Genomic DNA, 20,914 nt, shown 5'->3' with positions numbered 1-20,914 from the left:
TTAATAATACGAGTTAAGTAAAAAACTCATTTAAAATTGTAGATATTTTTAACTTTATTATAAACGTGCTTAATTCATTAAAACATGTTAAATGTTAATATTACTATTTATACTACTAAAAATGCCTCTCCTAGAATATCGAAAAAATGTAAGATGCCTACAATGCCTGTAACTCCACATGGATAACTCAAAAACTCATTGAAAATTAGTCTATATTTTGATAAGCATTACCTTTGGAACAAAAAAAAAGAATATTTACTATTCATTATTCCCCCTTCCCTCGATCATGCCCGGCTAGCGGCACTTTAGTAAAAATTGCCAATTTCTCCCACTTAGGAATATTCTTATATTTTTAATATAAACTAAAGTATATTATGATCTTAAAATTTATTTCTAATAAAATATCTAGAAGTTATTTTAGTAAAATGATGCCAATCATTTCTTGATATATTTCAAATATTTCTTAGCATTAAAGTTGTCTTCAATTGTTTCAGTGATTTTGACCTTCCTCTTTGGTTTTCTCCTTTCTAATCTTATTCTTCTTTCCTCCTCTGATAATAAGGATATATCCAATGGTAGCTGCAATAAATTAGGTAAATAGAAACACTTACAACTTTTATAGTGTTCTGGGATAATTAATACACAATTTCCTAATTGGAAAAGTAAGTTGAATGGTAGAAACGAAATAAACAAGGAAAGACAGTATCACAATTATACTCAACATAAAGTATTCTCTTTAATATACGTCTTTTTGTAACAACACCAAATAATATAACAAGTGATAGAAAAGAAGGTTAAGTTAGGAGCTGAAGGATGTCTTGAGAAGGAATTTTGTACCTTGATAATTTTCCTTGGTTCATGATACCTTATGTTAATTGATGCACCATCAGGTAGAACTACGGTTGTAGGGTACAACCTAGCATAAACTTCTCTGTGTACCTTTGTAATACTAGGTACATTATTGTTTAAAAATCTGTTTATTGATAAAGATGAAGACAAAATGTGTCTGGATTTTAACAGTAGACTTTGATTTATGTTTAACATTTTGACTATTGGTTAGCTATTTATACTTAAGCAATCCAAATTCTAATAACCTTTACAGATTGAAAACAAATTAACTATTAATGTCAATATTTTATTTTTATTTTGACAGGAATTGTCAGTCACATTGTCACATGGACTTTCGACCAAAGATTAAGATGAACATAGGATCTTGACGGATTCCGTTAAAAGAAAATCGAGTAGGTTATTTTATTTTCATTCTGGACTGGCAACATTATCAGTTTTAATGTCATTCGTAAGTTAATTGTTGGTTAATTATAACTTGAATAATTTTCGATACCGAAGTCTTATATTAGTTAAAATAGGTTTAATCGGTACAAAATTTGTTGTTTATGTGCTCGGCGCGTGTAAATATAATTGAATCTATATTATTTTTAAATTACAGAAGTGTTGTGATTATGACATCTATGTAACCTCTTCACCTTACGTAAGGCGCCTAATAAAGAAAGATGGGTAACAAAGTCTCAGCAGAAGCAATGCATATAAAAACAGAGAAAAATGTCAACCCTCCGCCAGAATGTCCTATGCATAATAAGACAAACGATGCCGACAATGCCAAAACTGCGCCTTCAGAATGTCCAGTGCAACATAGTAAAAACGATATTAATCCATACAACATGGTACATCAATTCGTATTGTAATTTTATTTATAATATATCAAATTAGAGAGAAACTAACGGAATAACAAACATTACAGATGCCTCCTGCAAACCAACAACCAGCACCTGACCAACCATTTCCCCTTCCAACAAATCGACAAGTTTCTTCAATTCCAAGAGCAATGCCCGATGGCTCAACTGAATTTTGGGTTTACCCTAGCCAACAAATGTTTTGGAATGCAATGCTACGCAAGGGATGGCGTTGGAAGGATGATGAAATAAAGCAGAAAGATATGGATGATATAATTCGCATACACAATGCAAACAATGAACAAGTAATTACTAGTTCTATTTATTTATTTCATTTTATTAATTAAGTGTATCATCTGAATTGTATGTTTTGTAGGCTTGGCAAGAAGTGTTGAAATGGGAAGCACTCCATGCTAAGGAGTGTGGACATCCCAGGTTGAAAAGTTTTGGAGGGAAAGCAACTGATTACAGTCCAAGGGCCAGATTTCGTTCTTGGTTGGGGTAAGGATTTTACCTATATGAAATAATGAATATTTTAAGAAATAAAGAATCTAAATTTAATTTGTCTTCATGCTATTCACTACTTAAGGTTGTGCTCATCCTGAAGTGCCTTCACCGATGTGTAGACAAGCTGCCTCCACACGACTGTCCTAGACTTGTCTTATGGCAGTCAGAATATTGTGTCCCTAAACTTAACAGTCGAGTTGTAATAACTCTATATGAAATTTTTTTATTTTCCTAAGACAGAAGCAGCAGATAGAATTATGTCTTTAAAAACATCAGGAAGGATTTTTTTTACAAATCAGCAAAAAAACTATGATTTTCAAAAATGTTTTAATTTCAGGTATGAGCTTCCATTTGATCGTCATGACTGGATTGTAGACAGATGTGGAAAAGATGTGCGATATGTTATTGATTATTATGATGGAGGGGAAGTGGACAATAAATATCAATTTGCTCTCCTTGATGTCAGGCCAGCGATGGACTCCTTTGAAAATGTATGGGACAGAATGAGAGTTATGTACATGAGATATCGGTATGAACTCTTAGGCAACAAGGAGAATACAAAATTGACTAATTAACTTCATTCTGATAGAAATTTTTTAAGTTATATGTTTTATTTACTTAAATTATGTTCTAAAATGTTCTAATGATGTCCTAGTTTCACAAGAATTATGTTTAATTGCCATTTACTGCACATAGTAAGATTTCATTGTTATGTGGGGTTCCTTTGTCGGCAAAATTTGTCACTGCAGAAACTCTTTGTGATTCTAATTTCTTGTTATATAATTCGGTTTTAGTGTCATAGTATTAACCCTTAAAAATTAGTTTTAAATGATTGCTTCTCATGGTCATATTATAGTATGAATAAGTAGTCATGAAAGTTGATTTAACAATTTACTAGTTATTACACCATACAAGTAATACCTTGTTGTTTTATTTAAAAATCAGTGTCTTCAAGAAATAATTGGGATTGTTCTTATAAACATATATGTAAACTTGTCCCAAAATAACACAGTTGAATTAAACAGTTATGAGTGAATAACATCACATAATTGGACAATCTTCCACTGTAATAAAGAATTAATTGAAAACCAGAATAATAAACTGTTATTCAAATATGTATTAATTCTCCATATTAGAAACCTGAATGCTTGGTACAACACCTTTACATTCATTTTTGAAAATTTCAACTTGTTGCTCTATGTATGCTTCGAAATTATTATATGGGCAGGCATTTAAAACTTTGTACTTTGGTTTGCCCTTGCTGCTGTGATAGACTGATCGCAATGTCAATATTGGCGGCTTTTCGGGAAAGTTAATACCTGAAATATTAAATATTTTTATTATTTGCCTTGTGTATAAAAATACTGTCTTTGCACATTGTGATTTTTTTAAAATATAGAATAAAAAATTCTTTTGTTTTTGGTAGGAGTTAACATACTCAATTACTTTACGGGTTTTATTTGCTAAACTGAACTCACATGAATTGGTGGCACGCTATGTGTTTAAAAAAAGTACCTTTGGATAGAAAAAATTACAATACCTATATCAATTTGTAATATCCAATAAAAGTTGTTCATTTCAAACAAAAGAGCAGCACTGTTGGCATCATGCTCCAGAACTGCACCTTCATATTTAACTATAAGTTGTGCCAAAAGTCCCCTTTTTAATTTGTCATTGTTTAGTAGATCTTGAATCTGTAAAAATATTCCTTTATTTCGTATATGAAAAATACGTTTTTTGAGGATTTTTATATTGATTTTTTTATTACCTTACTATTTAAAAGATCCGTTACCATGGGAACATAATCCATTAAAACTCCTGATTGATGCATTCTGTAATTTGGAAAAATTCAATTTGTATCATCATCATTATCAGCCTGAGTTTGGCCATTGCTAAACATTTAATTAAGATAAAAGATTTTACAATTTTTTTTTTATATTTTCAGATTATGTTAGTGTTTTAATATATTCCATACTTACAAAGGTAGTGTTATATTGCCAAGACATTTAGTTAAAAATGGTGATAACATGAGTTCAGCATTTGTAGAATTTGGATAACGAACTAGCATAAGAGCTGTATCAATGCCAGGATTATTTTCAGTTCTACAAAAAAAAAAAGTAAGAGATTAATCTGATTTATTTACCTTAAAGTTTATAGCCCAAATAGATATTTGAAAACATACCCTTCATTGTATAACTCTGGTAATCTTGATGTGTCAACTTTCAATTTAATTAAAAATTCAGCTGTATGTCCTAATACATAAACTTCAATATCTTGCTCAGAGGTGAACCCATTTCCTAAAAGAGCACTGTACTCAAAAGATGCACGGGATTCATCATCCTCATTTAACTTTTTGATCTGTAAGAGATTTAAAAAAATTGTAAAACCTAAGATATGATTTATTTTATATATATACAACAATAACCAATATACAATATCCTTTACCTGATGTGCTTTGTACAACTTTATTAACTCATTTATAACATTGCAGAGTGCATTAGGATCATTACCATTCCAATTTGCAAGGCTGGGAACATTTTTAATAAGGAATTCCTCATCTGGATTATTAAGGAAACTGTCATCATCGAACCTAAAGTCTGGGGCGAACCAAGGTGTTGATGCATCAAATATAACTTCCCATTTTAACTTTCTAGAGCAGTATGGTAAAACTAATCTGAATTGAGTTTCGGCTCCATCACAATTGCTCCCAATTCTTTCTAGGTCAACTTTAGCTTTACATAACCCTGAAAAGTTAAATCATCGTCAACATCTGAGTGCATAAAGCTAATAAACATAAAATTGACTGTCCACAGCGTTAATTTAATTTATTAGTTAATTGGTACTCACCTAGTTCCAAATCATGATACAAATTTTGTATGTAGGGTCTAAAAACTGGAGATATTTCACATAACACACCACTGTTTTCCATTTTCATTGTTACTGTTTATATTATTCTGGTCGTATTTTTTTATTTACCCAGGCTCAAACGCTTAAATTACATGTGCAGAAAAGTCTAATTTATTTTAAGCCATGACTGTAATTATTGTACAATTATTGAAAAGATAAAAGCATAAATTATAAAGGGAAATTAAAGAAATACTTTTGACTAATGCTTGGTTATTGTTATCTTAACTGGTGTCAAATCAAACAAATAAAATTAATGCAAGAGCCATTTTAATTACTCTTTGGCAAGAGCAAAAGAGAAAGAGCTTTGTCAAGAAGTCTTATCAGAAAAATAGAAACCCTAGTCATGTTGCAATTTCATTATAAATTTAATTTTATTGTGGTCGAGGTATTTTATTGTAATCGTGGTGTAATTTTTTTAGTTCGTAATAATTTGATGTGTTACATGATGAAAAATATTTTTAGTAATGGAGAAAAAAATTATAGGCAACTAACGTAGGATAAGTTTATTAACTGAAAACTGAATTTATCTTTTAAATAGTATTAGTTCGTTAGAACTGACGTAGAATTTTTGAAATATCAATAAAGATTGTAACGCCTTCATGATAAGTTTGTAATATTTTTGGTCCGACTATAGCAAAAATATTTAGTACTTGATTCTTAATTATATTGCATATTCATTATTATCTATCCTAGGAGTTGGAATACTTATAAATTATATTAAGAATATACGTTATTATTGTTTAGCAAAAAGGTAAAGGTTTTGATATTCGTTAGTGCTCGTTGGGTTCGTTCATATTCATGTTTATTTTATAATCTATGTACTAATATTGGTTCTTGATTGGTTCTGTCAGGTTCATAATTTTCATTTTTCGTTTTCTATATGCTAAGAAAGGGAGTAATGAATAATTTTCTGTGAGTGTATAATACCATATAAATTTTATCGCCCAATTTGAGTGATTCAAAATATGAAAGTCATGCATTCGGTACTTCAGAATCAATTTTCGGAACTTACAAAGTTAGCCAGAAAATTCAATTGTTTCTACCTGTCAGGTAAAACATTGTTTTGCTTGTATACGAGTTAAATATAAACATGAAATTAACGTATATTAATTTGTGTTCAAGGGTTACATGAAGGCATATGTAAACCGTTTATAGTCGCAGGTCACCAAGTGGGTTTAATTCGACCAGATGTTATGAAACATCTTCATAGATTTCCTGAGGTAAACAATTTTCGACGTTGTGCTTAATCCTCATTCTAATTTCCTGTTAGATTATTCTGTCGCTATTGCTACAACACACAATATGCAATGTATTAGATGTCATAAAACGTTTCACTTGTTTCAGGTGTTTATTATTACTGGAAAGTTTGTTGAGTTGAATCCGGCTTTCAGAGGATATAAAGAGAGAACTTCGAAGGTAGCTGATGTTTTACTGACTTTACGTAAAGAAAATGAAATATGTGCTTTAAAAGGTTGGAGAGATGAGGTAAGCTACTGCTAGTTTTTCACATCTAAAATCCCTATTTGTTTCATTACTAGGTCTTGTCAATATTGTTGATGGCATATTTGCTGTTTTATACATTGTAGAATATAAAAAAAGTTACTCATAGGCAAAACATATACATGTGGCTTATAACCCAAAGTAACACACATGTATTGCACATAGATCTACTTAAGTTACAAATATCTTTATTAACCTAAATATCTATCCTTCAGTGTTTTGAAGTCAGTACACCGTTTTATCATGAAAGTCTCCTGGAAATGGACAGAAGTGCTATTTGTCTCTTTGGTATTAGGAACTATGGAGTTAGTGTAAATGGCTATTTAACACATCCCACAAAAGGGCTTTGCATCTGGTTACAACAGAGAAGTTTCACAAAGCAAACATGGCCTGGTAAGTAATTGTTTAAGACATAATACTCTTTTACTCATCAATCCTTCTGATGAGAAGACTTACATCTTTTAAGATATAATTGTTGTTGTCAGATAAGTTGACGCAATAATAAATTTCATTGAATACTTAATTTAAGTAACTTACTAACATAAAACATGATTTAAATAAAGACAATTTGTAGAGCATTGGCCTATATAAAATGGCCTATATAGAAGCCCACCTTTTTTTATTATTTAAATCAGTATAATACAATCTTATTTACTACTAGCTTTAACCCATGACTGTCCATGCAGAATTAAAAAAAATATATAAGTAGCCCAAACAAACATCCTTCAATCCACCTAAATTTTCGTATTTATAATATTAATAAGATTTAGTGTTAAATATAAAATACTGGTGTTAATTATCTATTCTGTTATCAATTTATGCCACAAATGTTTTTGTTTTACCAGAACATTTTGATAGTAATTTATTTGATAAATAATATTTGATAGTAACTTGTTTGATAAACAACAGTTTTTTTTTAAAATGACATAAATACTTAATTACTAATACATTAAAACATTCTGGATAGTAATTTACCTAAAACAGGGTATTTTACTTAGCTCTATAAATTAAAATTGATATTACACTATAAATTTTTTTTTTTTGATCTATAACCAATTATGGCACAAGACATTCAAACTCTGTGTATAAATTATATCTAAAATGTAGCATTTGCTTAACATATGGTTTAAAATAAATAAATAAAGTAGGCATATTTTATTTAAGTTTGTAATTTTTAATAATCATAAACATTTTAACCTATCCGATGAAAAGTGTTTACACCTCTTAAGATATCCCATAAGCGATGTAACTTTTCATCTGATGGTTTGATTCTGCAGTAAGTTTCAGTGGTCTTTGCTTATAGGAAAATGGGATTGCTTTGTCAGTGGTGGCCTTGCTGTTGGGTACGGAATACTGGAGACTGCTATCAAAGAAGCAGCCGAAGAGGCTTCAGTTGTTGGTGATTTAGTAAAGAAATTGGTACCATCTGGTTGCGTAAGGTTTGTATATTAAAAAATTACTTGTATATCTGGTATGTGCCAAGTTCAAGAAATTTGTTAAGTTGGTATGGTTTTGCAATAAAAATAATTTATTATGAATGAACATGTGATTCCTTTTATATCTGCACTATGGAAAACTTATTAGTTGTTTTTTTCATCATAATGGTTGATCATTATAGACAAAATATGGTTTTAAAAGTAAAAGATGGTTCTTTGGATACTTATAATAGTTGTGTGTTGAAATACTTGATAAAAACATGTACTTGATAAAAAAAGTTTATTCTGTTTCCAGTTTCTTCTTTGAAAGTGAAAGGGGACTATTTCCAAATACAGAATATGTGTATGACTTGGAATTGCCATTTGATTTTGTGCCGCAAAATGCTGATGGTGAAGTAGAGAGCTTTGAATTGTTGACAGCAGAGGAATGCATCCAGCGGGCACTGAGTCCACAGTTCAAAACTACAAGTGCCCCGGTACTACTTGACTTTCTGATACGGAAGGGTTATATTAATCCTGAGAATGGTATGTTTCTTGTCATGATCTTTAATTTATGATTTACTTTTAATTTAGCTAACGACTTTTTAAGTTAAAGTGCCCATCGGTGGTAGATCTCGGCCCTGGTTCGGTCGTTCTTGCAAGTTAGCTTTACGCCACAAGCGGGAATGTTATCGTGCCTGGGCCAAAGCGTCGGCAACGGGAGACCATAAATCCAGCGGGCTTAGAATGAAGTACAACTCTGCCTCCAGGTCCTACAAAAGTGTAATTGCAAAGGCAAAGGCTGAACACGTGGCCAGCATTGGTGAGAAGCTAGTGTGCCTTCCATCCGGAACTCGCGCATTTTGGTCTCTCGCCAAGGCTGTCCAAGGAAATTTCTGTCGCCCATCACTACCATCTTTGCGCAGGGAGGACGACTCATTGGCCCATACTGCAAAGGAGAAAGCCGATCTTCTGGTATCCTTCTTTGCATCAAACTCGACACTGGATGATAAAGGTAACTCGCCGCCGAAAATCCCGCGCGTTGAGACCTCTATGTCGGATATCCAGTTCATCCAGAGATCAGTGCGTAAAGCGCTGCTATCTCTGGATGTCAACAAGTCGAGTGGGCCTGACGGTATTCCTCCTATTGTGCTAAGGACATGTGCTCCTGAGTTGGCACCGGTCTTAACGCGTCTTTTCCGGTACTCCTACTCCTTAGGCGTGGTCCCGAATTGCTGGAAGACTGCCCTAATTCACCCGATCCCTAAAAAAGGCGACAGCTCGGATCCAGCGAACTACCGGCCCATTGCCTTAACCCCTTTGTTCTCCAAGATAATGGAGTCTAGCATTAATTGCCAGCTCATGAGGTACCTGGAGGAGCACCAGCTCATAAGCGATCGCCAGTACGGTTTCCGTCAACGTCGCTCTGCTGGTGATCTTTTAGCGTACCTCACTCACAGATGGGCTGAAGCCATTGAGAACAAAGGGGAGGCCCTAGCGGTCAGCTTGGACGTAGCGAAGGCCTTCGATCGGGTGTGGCATAAAGGGCTTCTTTCGAAGCTTTCTTCCTATGGGCTTCCCGAGAGACTATTGGCCTGGATTGCCAGCTTTTTGGAGGGTCGGAGCATCAGAGTCCTTGTAGACGGTGCATGCTCAGACCCTAAACCAATTAATGCTGGTGTCCCACAGGGCTGCGTACTGTCGCCCACTCTCTTTCTTCTGCATATCAATGACTTGTTACATCATAGTAACGTCCATTGTTATGCAGACGATAGTACGGGCGACGCTTTGTACACGGCCCGAGCTAATGTTTCTCGGGATAGCGTCATCGAGTACCGGAATAAACTTGTGTCCGAACTGGAGACCCTTCTGGGTAATATCTCTGATTGGGGGCAACAAAACCTTGTCGAATTCAACCCCAAAAAGACACAAGTTTGCGCGTTTTCCGCCAAAAAAGAACCCTTTGTCGTCAACCTTAACTTTGAGAACACTCCCCTGGTTGCCTCAGCCAGCATTGGTATCCTCGGCGTTGACATATCGAGTGACGTCCAATTCCGTGGTCATCTGGAAGGGAAGGCCAAGCTGGCCTCTAAGAAGCTTGGTGTCCTAGGGAGAGCGAAGCAGTATTTCACGCCAGCCCATCGCTTACAGTTATACAAAGCGCAGGTTCGGCCACATATGGAATACTGCTCGCATCTCTGGGCTGGAGCTCCTAAATACCAGCTTCTTCCTTTTGACCGCGTGCAACGACGTGCCACTCGAATCGTCAATGACCGGGGTCTTACCGATTAGCTTGACTCACTGGCTTTGCGAAGGGACGTCAGTTCCCTTTGTATCTTCTACCGCCTTTACCACGGGGAGTGTTCCGAAGAATTGTTTGGAACCATACCTGCCGCCGAGTTCCGTCATCGCACGAGTCGACAGAGCGCCAAATTTCATCGCTACCATCTCGATGGGTGGCATTCCACAACGACGAGGTTTTCACGAAACTTTCTACCTCGCACAGCCGCGTTGTGGAATACTCTGTCCTCGGCGGTATTTCCAAACAGTTACGACTTAGGGACCTTCAAGAAAAGAGCGTATACCTTCCTTAAAGGCCGGCAACGCATCTGCGATTCTTCTGGCGTTGCGGATGTCCATGGGCGTCGGATCAAATAATTCTCGGTCCGTTGCTCGTTTGCCCCCTTCTCCTATAAAAAAAAAAGTTAAAGTATGGTTAATTCTTGTTTGTTTAAAAAACTTGATGATTTTCTCAATATATTGCGTAATGTCCTTGTTGTCTAGGTTGTAAGGTTTTATATATAAGATATTTAGGTTAATGATTTGTAGAAAGACCTAATTAATTGTTGGGATATTCTTGTCTAATTTTGTAGGATGGCACTGCACTCTCTCATAAAAAAGATAAGTTAAGTTAAACATGTTATGTGTAAAACTTATTACTCAATGCAAAATTATTTAACTATCTACTACTACTTACGATATATATTTCAGAGCCTCATTACCGACACATTGTGGAGTTGCTACATGTGCCATTGCAGTCAATATACAACTGGCCGTACACCAGTGCAACAACTAACGGAGACGGCAAGGAATAACATCACCTTCTTCCCATTAAATTATCTAGATATTATTTTAACAAAAATATATGAATAAGAATGTTTTTACGAAACAAGAATACCAGTGTTATTTTTGGTGTGATGATTTTTATTTGGCCTAATTTATATCCGATAGTTGTGTTAATAATTTGGGTAGGCTTAAAGTATTACCTATGTATGATTTTCTTTTATACCTTTCAAATAAGATCACTTTGACCAAATCCTGTAACGTAGATTAGTAGTGTTGGGATGTTATATATCACGATAGTTTAGCTAGGTATGCTTAATTTCTGTGATACTTTACCAGTTTGGTATAAGGGATTTGTATATTGTTTTTGTCGGGTTTGTCATCTATATGAATACCTTTACCAAGATTAAGTATTTATTATTTGTATTACAACTTTTAAGTTAAATAAAACATTACAACTCATGAATTATTTATATAAAATATCAGTTGACAATTTCTAAAGCCAGAAAAATAATCTGTTGATCAGATATACATTAAACTAGTCAAAACATGGTTAATTAAGACCGTTGTGTCAACTTGAGACGTTAAATTGTTTTCTTTTTAATTTAAATGTTAATTTACCGTTTAAATAAATTAACGAATTAAATTTAATTGATACGTAGTATATTATGTCACGTAAGCTACTTATTGACAGAAAATAAATATCTTTTTAAATCACGAAAGAACACTGCCATAATTTTATATGAAAAATCACAAATTAAAAAGATATAGGAATTCTTATGAACAAGTTAAATAACATTGAAATATAAACTCTGGTCTTTAATACATTTTATCATTGTCTTCCCATTTCTGTAGTCTGTATTCACTTGGTACTTATTTTTATATTAATAGTGTCAGATCAATCATGATTATTAATAATGTTTAATGAATTGGTTAGGTTTAATAAAAAAAAAATATACCTAAAACGTTATTGATATTGTATAGTTATGATCGGTGTAAGCTACGTGGAATAGTACAAAATTAAATTTAGACTTTTTCTACAAAATTATATAAACTTGAATAAATTGTATCAAGTTGTGTAATGAGTAATATCTTACATTAGAATGTTTTTATTAATATTAATTAATATTTAATTAATTAATTAAATTATGTAATTATAAACTAACTTTGTAACGGTATACTCTGTGCCTATTTTCAGTCGAAGGCTTAGCTAAACGAAGGTAAACATTGAACAAAATTTGAAATTCTAAAATGTTAAAAACGTAATCGTAGGCATTCCGATCATAACTTGTTCAATATAATCATTGGTAAAGAGGCCACAACAACTTAGAATTATGATTGATTTCCTTGTATTTTACATTAAAATAAGTTAGAATGTAGTGAACTATTTCAATGAATGTATGAAGTTGGTTACAAGCAATATTTTGTGTGTGAATGATGGTAATGTAGTCTAAAATTTTTATAAATTTTTCAAAGCACGTGTTTATAAAGACATTGAAATTAGAAATGGACGGAACTTTGTTTTTCTCTTAAATTGATATTAAAATTTCGTCTATCATTTTACTGGAAATATTGTGTAGTTAAATGTAAACGCTAGTGTTTATTTGTATGTTGAGATTTAATGAAATTACGGCAATTTTATACATTTCTATGATACATTAGCTGTGAAAGATTTTTAGATATTAAATTTACCTAATAACAAATTATTAGTCTTTTTAAATGTAGCCATTTGTATTAAAGCAAATCTAGGGAAATAGTGCTTTCCTTATCTATAAACGAAATTAAAAATTATAGAAAAATTAATTTGTTTTTTTTTTATGTACACCCCAGAGAATAAAACACGAATTTGTATATAAGTAGAACTTTATTACAACAAAGTTGCATTATTACTGATAAAAATATGTATCCTAAAATATTGCATAGTAAGGTTTTTAACATGGGTTAAAATCTAGTAACAACTATTGTTGACAAGAAAGACTTAAAATGAAAAGTTTAAAAGCGGAAATTAAGATAATTATTATGATACGAATACATATTATTATTGCATTAAAAAAAAAAGCTTAAAGAAATATTGTGTTTTAAATACACAAATCACGCAAACACCAATGAAAATTTGAACACTTTAATACATAGATTGACCCTTACAATTGCAAATTTCAAATCAAACTCAAACTGATAGAAACTTGTTATGGGATAAAATGTGTCGAAAAAACATTTAAAAATCCCATAAGTTAAAGAAATCATTTGAAAAAAGTTACGCCAGTAAATTGTAGATTATATTTCACTAGTGTAACAGCAAAATGGTAAGATTATTGTTTTCAAAAATATCTAAATATAGCGGTTTAGCATCGCAATAATCTAATAATTTAGCATCAATTCCTTTTCATTGCTTTAATTTTCTTATTTGACTGTATTAGTGTATATAAAATATTTACAGTCGTTAATTTTTCAACACTTGCTTAGTAATCATAGTTTCATATTATCTTTTCTTAAACAAAAACACGCAAAGTAAGGGATATATCCATGTATTGAAAAAGTAATTCTTATTTAAACTCATTTAGTACAAAACTACTTTGGACTTTTTAGTAATCATCACCACGGGATATTACCTCCTTGCATGTCGGTCTGAGGAGAATGGTGTGTTCATACTGTGCAGTGTAGCAGCCCTTTATGTCACACAAGGGGGGGTACGCGTCTACTACGCCCTTGTCGCACAAGTCCTTTAGGGCCATAGCGTAACGTGACGCTCCAGCACGCTCTAACCATCGCTTGCAGAATGCCAATGTACCAAAGTTTTTGTTGATCAGATTCAATAGTTGTTTTGATGATTGCAGACTGAAATATTAATAAAATGTTTTTTGTTCTTCTCTAAAGTTATTTACTTTTAGAACAAAAGTTATTTTGTTCTGATCACTATTATATGTAAGTTTTTAAACCTTGATACCAACCACTCATTCATCTTGAAATGATCAAAGTATTGTAAATTTCCACTAATTTATCTATGACTTACAAACATATTATCATAAAAATTAAATAATCAAAATATTCTTTAAGTGCATTTAATACTTACCGCAATGGCACAAATTGTTGATCAAAGTTTTTCATATAGTGAGAGCAATCCATATCGTCGTGAACTTGTCCACGGCCGGTGGAACCGAATGTCTCAATGGCATAGAATTCATTTTCTTCCATACGCGTTGTCTCACCTCCCTTTACAATTGGTACAGTTTTACCAGCATGAATTCCTGCAATTAATACAAATATATATATATAAACCGAGACGTATTTAAATGCATTAAACACACAGAGACCAAGTGTAAGATTTTTGGTAATTGCATTATTTTTAGGTGCCTAACATTGTGATGAAAGGAGATAGATAATAATATTTTACTTTTAAGATTTAATAATTACATACTGTATGGTCCAATAGAGTGTCCGTTTAGGTTACGAATTGGCTTCACTTGGTAAACTTGACCATCTAATTCAACTTCATGTGACTCCATTACCTGTAAAGAAGAACAAATTAATATCAAATTGTAGAGCCATGCCAAGCTGGCTATAAAGTGTAAGTAAATTATCCTTAAGAGATATTGTTTTATTTTGGAATAGAGTACATTTATTATAAGAGCATACCTCTTGTACTGCAGCACCAACATCACACAGCCTGACATCAACACCAGAAGCCTTTATGCCTGCTTCCGTAGCCTCCTGCACACCTTTTACCAATGGATCGTATCGCGGGTTGAAGTGCAGTGTGAACGCGCAGTCGATGATGCGACCATTAATGTGTGTTCCGAAATCAATCTTAACAACATCATCATACTCCAGTACTGTATTATCACCTAAGGAAAACGAAATATTTATTAGGCTACATGTCATGATGGAATGGACAGTTTGTGTATGAACTATTATTTATGAAAAAGTCAATGAAAATGACAATTTATCAATTACAATGTTGACTACAGAAATAATGTGATAAGCACACACTACTATTTTGAAGCCTTGAGAATAACACAAGACAATAATGATCATTTTGACACTATCTTTTATTAGAGATTAATATTATATTTGGTTTGATTGCTTATTAAGAAGAATGTAATTGAACTAAAGTAATTAATCTAATATATAAAATTCTCGTGTCATAGTTTTCGTTGCCATACTCCTCCGAAACGGCTTGACCAATTCTCATGAAATTTTGTGAGCATATTCGGTAGGTCTGAGAATCGGCCAACATCTATTTTTCATTTTTTTTAACTGCGCGCGGACGGAGTCGCGAGCGACAGCTAGTAAAATATATTATTCAAATAAATCTATTGTCATTTTTCTTTTTAATGTTGGTTTAATATATATTTGAAAATGTTATACCTGTATTTGGTGTGTAATGTGCAGCGCAGTGATTACGGCTACATCCAGTTGGGAAAGCCAGCCCTGCTTTAAGTCCATCTTCACCGATAAGACGCCTTGCTGTTGTTTCAAGCTCCTCACATATTTGTATCATTGTCATACCAGGTTTTATCCAATCCCGAATGTATTTTCTAGTCTAATTATTATAAACCAAAGCATTAATTATTTTGAAGAATATATGACACATAGTTTATATTCCTTATTTTTAATTTATAGTTAAACACATATCATGGGTAATCACAGTTATGGATTTGGGCTAGATGGAATATTAATGAGAAAGTGTGTGTAACAAGAAAGTGTGAAAAACTGAATAATGTACTAATACTAAAACAAAGCATTAATCACCCCAAACTTGGGTTAGGCTCCGAGCCCCTCAGTGGGGATGTATTGTGAGCTGAAGATGACTAATATTGCATTAAAATATCTTAGAGTGATTACAGGCAAATATACCTGTCTGTGAGCCTCAGCAGCATGTCTGATTTCCTGGTAAATATCCTGATGCATTCTATCTAGAGCTCTCTTCTCTTCACTTGTGAAGCGATCTTTAGCTGTTCTTTCATCAATACCTTCAGCTGGACCATGATCCATAATTTGGCCTTCAGGAAAGTTACCTGTTAAAAACATAAAGTAAAATATAAACACAAAACAGGAATTAATTTTTTGTTATCCTTATGTTTAGGGGTATTTAACTCGTAAATATCTAATGAGAGATAAAAAGAAAATTTGTGTTCCAATAAGATGGTATGTTTCTAATTAAGTTAATTTACTAGATGAGATTAATATTAAAAACTAGCTTTTGCCCGCGACTTCGTTCCCGCGGAATTTAAAAAAAAGGAAACGGGATAAAAATAATCCTATGTCCGTTTCCTGGTTCTAAGCTACCTGCCCACCAATTTCCAGTCAAATCGATTCAGCCGTTCTTGAGTTATAAATAGTGTAACTAACACGACTTTCTTTTATATATATAGATTACTAAAAGAAAGCGTACGGTTAGGAAAACAATAAAATATTATCGCACTTCTTAACCCGTACGTAAACACATAAATTAATCAGTACTGACCGTCAGGATATAATTCCGCGATAGGAATTGTTGGCGGGTTTGTTTGTGTTTTTCCAGAAGTCTTGCCCTTGTTTTTGTTTTTTTTCTTCTTCTTCTTTTCTTCAGTTTCGGCGACATCTTCCACCGAATCGTTTTGTACTTTATCACGCGGTTCAGGTCCATTTTCTACGGACGCTTCAGTTCCCGCTAAAATTTAGACATAACTAAATATGGCAAAGTTTAATTACACTGACAAGCAATAAGGGATTAGCGAGATATTCGACGAAAAATTATAAATAAGAAGATACAAATAATCATAAATGCAGTCTAACCTGTCTTCTTCTTTTTTTTCTTTTTCTTCTTTTTTGAGGGATCTTTCGCTTCAATTTCCTCTGTATCATTTACATCATCTTCTTCCTCTTCGTCTTCGACATGATTTTTGTTATCTTCAACTGTTTTAACTGCAGCCATTATAATCTTTTACTACAAATTATATAAAAATAAAACTTGTGGTATCATGCATGCGTTAAACTTCACTTGGGGGTTGCCATTGTTAGCATTAGTAGGAAGGAATTTTACCAATAGGTAATTTAAATTCTACCGAAATTGGTAATTTATTTGTGGTTTTCGCAAGTCATTGTTGTTTTTTTTCTTGAAGCTGGTTTAAGCGGCACAAGTTTATTTTTTGGTTGAAAAATTTAATTACCTTAATTTACCATATGGAATGATTACATTTTATGTTTTATATTTTTAGGCCATCGTTAGTAACTGGTAAAAATGTATACAAATGAACGCTTAAAAAGACAATGACGATAAAGGTTGTTTTGAGCAACTACAAGTACAAAAAAGTAGACTGAGATAACAAACTACACACATCCTATTTTATTTTTAACCTGATCCAGTGAGTAAAAGAACAATTAAAACAACCGTCTTCTCCTGTCGTCTTTTGTGTCATTTTCCATGACAATCTCGATTACAGAGAATTCTCATCAGGCGTAATAAATTTGTGGTACCATAATTAAAGCTCATTTTGTAACTTACATAAAAACATGCGTTTACCATTCATGCAAGAATGAGGCGTTTTAAACGACTGTAAAAACAGAATTCTTGATTGTTGGAAAAGTAAAAAGTTGTCATAAAACGCCAGTAGACTCCTCTTTAGTCGGCCAAAATAATTACTGATGTTCCGTCTGTTGTGAGCAAGCGAATTGGCGAAGTAAAACAACACACATGTTTCCTTGATGAAATGCAGAAGCATGAAAAAATCTCATATACTATGATTTGCAATGGAAAAGGTTAAAATAAAAAATATTATAGCAATTTGGGGTAAAATCCAGACTATTAACATTTAAATATCTATTCTCGATTCAATTAATACGGAAGACCTGCTACCTTGATACTGGTGTTTAAAGTTGAACCTTTGTAACGTCACATTAACTTAAGTTAAAGTAAGTTTTAATCGATATCGGTTAATCATTTTACATATACCTACTTACGAAGATGAAATAAATTGAATTTTATCTTTTACTAGCTGTCGCCCGCGACTCCGTCCGCGCGCAGTTAAAAAAAAATGAAAAATAGATGTTGGCCGATTCTCAGACCTACTGACACGAAGATTCAAGAAGACTTAATTAGTAGTTTATGTATTCTTCCAGACTATATTTCCAGACTATCGAGATCCATTGAGCTGACTGTTCTGGAGATACCTTCTAACAAACAGCTATCCATCCATCTAAACATTTGCATTTATAATAGATTATATTGGGTTACTTAATTAAATGCTTACATTAACTACTACACCTATTTGTATTTGCAATATTACAACATTTTATTATCTCTTTTGTTTGTTTTCTAAGTTAAAGAATAAATTAAATGGATTTTTAAAATAGAATAAATACAATTTGTATTATATTTACTATACGCTTGTAATGTAATTACTCTGTTAAATATTCGATTTGCTTATGTACACTCATAATATACAACTATAAACACTTCATGGATTTTTCATCTATAGCATAAACTAAGACCACCTAGTAACCACCGGAACCAGTACTAGTTACTAACAGTGTATGTAATATCTTTTTATAGGAAAAATATAGCTTGACTAGACATAAGTGTGAAGTCAAGCGAGGGAAACGCGGCGCGAGCTCTTGAGCACGTGAACACTTGACGGTACACCGAACTACAGAATATATTGTTTATGATTATGTTATCTGTGCAGAAATATAGCAGGTTGCTACAGTCTTAAATATGGCTAATATTATAATATAAATATACAGAAAATTTATAATGTTACAGTTTCAACTTTAAAAACGAAATATTTTGCTACTCGTTAGCCAACTCTCCTCTGAAATAAAAGCTTTTAAGGTCAGAATAGAATCACATTATTCTGCTGCACTCTTAGCCGATAAACAGTTTATACAGTTCCTTTGGAAATAAAAGAAATCAATCTATGAAGATATAAAAATTCCTTAGATTTTATATAGAGCTTTAAAATATTCATCATCATCATCACATTAAAAAATGTTAGTAAAGAATGGATAAAAAGCATTACAAGTCACTAATTTTAAAAGCTTCCATACAATTTGATTGTTTACAATTTGATTTCACCAAAATACGCTTAATACGTTTTAGTGAAAGGTTCTCCCGAGGGAATGTAATCTACTTTACCTGTTAGGCATTTTTATTGGAAGTAATTTGTATGAAATATTATTTTTGGATAACCAGATTTTCATTTGAAAAAGTAAACGGGATAATAACCGAATATGTTAACTAGTACTTTTTATTTGCATTTATCTCTTGTGAAATGAAAAATTTATTGCAAAGCAATTATAAGGTGAATCACATCAATTTTGGAAACCGCTCTGTCTTTCGTCGTCGAAAGCTTATATAATATAATGCTAAATACAGCTTATGTATGTACCCCATCGAGGAGTTTGGAGCATTCCCAAGTTAGAGGTCCCAATAACCACGCCACCACGCTGGCCCAATGCCGGTTGGTTGATTTCACACAAATTTTTGAATTTCCTTGGTGATATGTAAATATGAAATTCGAAAATCAAAAAACAAATTGGTATACTTACATGGCAGAGCTCGACAACTGCGCCACCAACGCCTTTGTTCGATGACATGAAAACGTTTGTTATAAAATAGCCGTTAGAACAAATTCAAGTTAATTACATATTATATTAACCAATTAAATGTTCACAAAGATGACATGTTGTTGATAAGGATTACGCATAATTTTTACTTCGAAATATTGTGAATATTAGGGCTTTTTAATAATGTAAGAGTACTTTGGTTTTATGATGAAGGTTTGACATTAAGCGGTGTTTATGTCACTGGGATGAGTGGATGTTGAAAGCAATTAATATTATTGGATTAAACAATTTGTAGTCTTTATGTATTTCCCATTACTAATATTAATGAATTATGAAAACAAAAGACAATATTCTATCTAGTGTTATATATTATACTATTGTGAGTACGCTAATTACTATATTTTATGTACATATTAAAATTGATATTTTAAATCTGCAGTAACTTTATTCCTAGGATATATTTATTTTTGATTAGTACGCCTTGTTTATTTAGACGTCACCTCATTAATCAACGAAATAATTTTTCGACGTCATTTGTAACGTTGAATAACTGATTGGCCAATTGACGTGACTAATTATTGAGAGTAGTCTGGATCACTTTATCTCCCAAGTAGAGTTGCGGCTGTAAAAAATTAAGCTAAAACTTTTTAAAACCTCGTGCGCCGACCCCACGTAAGTTGGATAAGGCCAGGAAGATGAGTCCGGATCACTTTATTCGGAAAACCATATTTTCTTAATTTCTTAAAAATCTTATATTAACAGTATATCATTTATAAAGACAAAGAAATGCGATGCGGTCCACTTTCAGCGAATGCGTTGCGGAATCTATTTCCTGTAGAAGGAAATTCTTCATGATTTCGACGGCTTTCTGCGACGTGGTTTTGAAATTGTTACATTTTTGTTTAAAATCTATTCAATTGTTTTTAAGGTTATCATGAAGTAACTACGAATTACTTAATTTCTTTGGTATATATTTTTATTTTGATTCCATATTAGACATTTTTTAATTCTTATTCGATGAGAAGTTGGTAATCGAAAATATAAAAATCCCATTGAATATTGTCCCGAAGCACGGGTCTTTATCACAATATAATCAGAGATCGCGTGATAAGCGATACGCCAATAAAAGTTTCGGTAATGTTTACCAACTTGTTAGCTGTATTTAGCAATGCAGTGCGGTTTGCACGTTGCGCGTTTTCCGTCTATCCGTCTTCATAATTTTGAACTGTCAGTCGCTTCTTGTCAGTCCCTCAAGTTACACGTTTATACTAAGACGGTATCTTGATG

At 32.7% G+C, this 20,914-nt stretch overlaps 5 protein-coding genes across 6 annotated transcripts; 2 read left to right on the top strand and 3 right to left on the bottom strand.

Annotated features, from left to right (window-relative positions):
* Positions 1 to 435: 435 nt before the first annotated feature.
* Positions 436 to 1,090, bottom strand: LOC106714929 (39S ribosomal protein L55, mitochondrial). The gene is made up of 2 exons (XM_014508057.2): positions 838 to 1,090; positions 436 to 579 (listed from the first exon to the last, which is right to left on the bottom strand). The coding sequence occupies exons 1-2, from the start codon at positions 1,042 to 1,044 to the stop codon at positions 436 to 438; spliced, it is 351 nt and encodes a 116-aa protein (XP_014363543.2). The 5' UTR covers positions 1,045 to 1,090.
* Positions 1,091 to 1,200: 110 nt separating this feature from the next.
* On the top strand, positions 1,201 to 3,038 carry LOC106715065 (holocytochrome c-type synthase). 2 transcript variants are annotated; one of them, XM_014508274.2, is made up of 5 exons: positions 1,201 to 1,297; positions 1,448 to 1,682; positions 1,760 to 1,996; positions 2,068 to 2,192; positions 2,536 to 3,038. In XM_014508274.2, the coding sequence occupies exons 2-5, from the start codon at positions 1,512 to 1,514 to the stop codon at positions 2,771 to 2,773; spliced, it is 771 nt and encodes a 256-aa protein (XP_014363760.2). In that variant the 5' UTR covers positions 1,201 to 1,297; positions 1,448 to 1,511; the 3' UTR covers positions 2,774 to 3,038. The 2 variants fall into 2 exon arrangements, with proteins under 2 accessions (XP_014363760.2, XP_014363759.2); XM_014508273.2 differs by having other exon boundaries at positions 1,296 to 1,376.
* A 213-nt stretch (positions 3,039 to 3,251) lies between these two features.
* On the bottom strand, positions 3,252 to 5,360 carry LOC106715064 (BRISC and BRCA1-A complex member 2). Its single transcript, XM_014508272.2, has 7 exons — positions 5,046 to 5,360; positions 4,644 to 4,942; positions 4,381 to 4,556; positions 4,178 to 4,300; positions 3,967 to 4,030; positions 3,739 to 3,892; positions 3,252 to 3,517 (listed from the first exon to the last, which is right to left on the bottom strand). Exons 1-7 carry the CDS (start codon positions 5,131 to 5,133, stop codon positions 3,318 to 3,320), a joined length of 1,104 nt encoding a protein of 367 aa, XP_014363758.1. The 5' UTR covers positions 5,134 to 5,360; the 3' UTR covers positions 3,252 to 3,317.
* A 584-nt stretch (positions 5,361 to 5,944) lies between these two features.
* LOC106714868 (uncharacterized protein YJR142W) lies at positions 5,945 to 11,536 on the top strand. The gene is made up of 7 exons (XM_045678292.1): positions 5,945 to 6,155; positions 6,228 to 6,325; positions 6,450 to 6,590; positions 6,821 to 6,998; positions 7,909 to 8,044; positions 8,337 to 8,566; positions 11,012 to 11,536. The coding sequence occupies exons 1-7, from the start codon at positions 6,071 to 6,073 to the stop codon at positions 11,113 to 11,115; spliced, it is 972 nt and encodes a 323-aa protein (XP_045534248.1). The 5' UTR covers positions 5,945 to 6,070; the 3' UTR covers positions 11,116 to 11,536.
* A 1,953-nt stretch (positions 11,537 to 13,489) lies between these two features.
* LOC106714795 (methionine aminopeptidase 2) lies at positions 13,490 to 17,089 on the bottom strand. Its single transcript, XM_014507902.2, has 8 exons — positions 16,859 to 17,089; positions 16,548 to 16,733; positions 15,938 to 16,098; positions 15,449 to 15,623; positions 14,717 to 14,925; positions 14,499 to 14,589; positions 14,154 to 14,328; positions 13,490 to 13,918 (listed from the first exon to the last, which is right to left on the bottom strand). Exons 1-8 carry the CDS (start codon positions 16,995 to 16,997, stop codon positions 13,666 to 13,668), a joined length of 1,389 nt encoding a protein of 462 aa, XP_014363388.2. The 5' UTR covers positions 16,998 to 17,089; the 3' UTR covers positions 13,490 to 13,665.
* Positions 17,090 to 20,914: the final 3,825 nt, after the last annotated feature.

Source organism: Papilio machaon, chromosome 6, assembly GCF_912999745.1.
Source record: "Papilio machaon chromosome 6, ilPapMach1.1, whole genome shotgun sequence".
Lineage (NCBI taxonomy): Eukaryota > Metazoa > Arthropoda > Insecta > Lepidoptera > Papilionidae > Papilio > Papilio machaon.
The sequence above is the reverse complement of the archived record's forward strand: the minus strand, read 5'-3'. Positions and strand labels throughout refer to the sequence as shown.

Coding starts and splice junctions, on each gene's coding strand:
- LOC106714929 (XM_014508057.2), bottom strand. CDS start 1,044: ATGTTAAACATAAATCAAAGTCTACTGTTAAAATCCAGACACATTTTG. Junction 580..837: donor AACCAAGGAAAATTATCAAG/GTACAAAATTCC, acceptor AATTTATTGCAG/CTACCATTGGATATATCCTT.
- LOC106714868 (XM_045678292.1), top strand. CDS start 6,071: ATGAAAGTCATGCATTCGGTACTTCAGAATCAATTTTCGGAACTTACA. Junction 6,591..6,820: donor TAAAAGGTTGGAGAGATGAG/GTAAGCTACTGC, acceptor TCTATCCTTCAG/TGTTTTGAAGTCAGTACACC. Junction 6,999..7,908: donor CACAAAGCAAACATGGCCTG/GTAAGTAATTGT, acceptor CTTTGCTTATAG/GAAAATGGGATTGCTTTGTC.
- LOC106715065 (XM_014508274.2), top strand. CDS start 1,512: ATGGGTAACAAAGTCTCAGCAGAAGCAATGCATATAAAAACAGAGAAA. Junction 1,683..1,759: donor ATATTAATCCATACAACATG/GTACATCAATTC, acceptor CAAACATTACAG/ATGCCTCCTGCAAACCAACA. Junction 1,997..2,067: donor ACAATGCAAACAATGAACAA/GTAATTACTAGT, acceptor TATGTTTTGTAG/GCTTGGCAAGAAGTGTTGAA.
- LOC106714795 (XM_014507902.2), bottom strand. CDS start 16,997: ATGGCTGCAGTTAAAACAGTTGAAGATAACAAAAATCATGTCGAAGAC. Junction 15,624..15,937: donor CTGCTGAGGCTCACAGACAG/GTATATTTGCCT, acceptor TATAATAATTAG/ACTAGAAAATACATTCGGGA. Junction 14,926..15,448: donor ACATTACACACCAAATACAG/GTATAACATTTT, acceptor CGTTTTCCTTAG/GTGATAATACAGTACTGGAG.
- LOC106715064 (XM_014508272.2), bottom strand. CDS start 5,133: ATGAAAATGGAAAACAGTGGTGTGTTATGTGAAATATCTCCAGTTTTT. Junction 4,031..4,177: donor GGCAATATAACACTACCTTT/GTAAGTATGGAA, acceptor TCCAAATTACAG/AATGCATCAATCAGGAGTTT. Junction 3,893..3,966: donor CGGATCTTTTAAATAGTAAG/GTAATAAAAAAA, acceptor ATATTTTTACAG/ATTCAAGATCTACTAAACAA.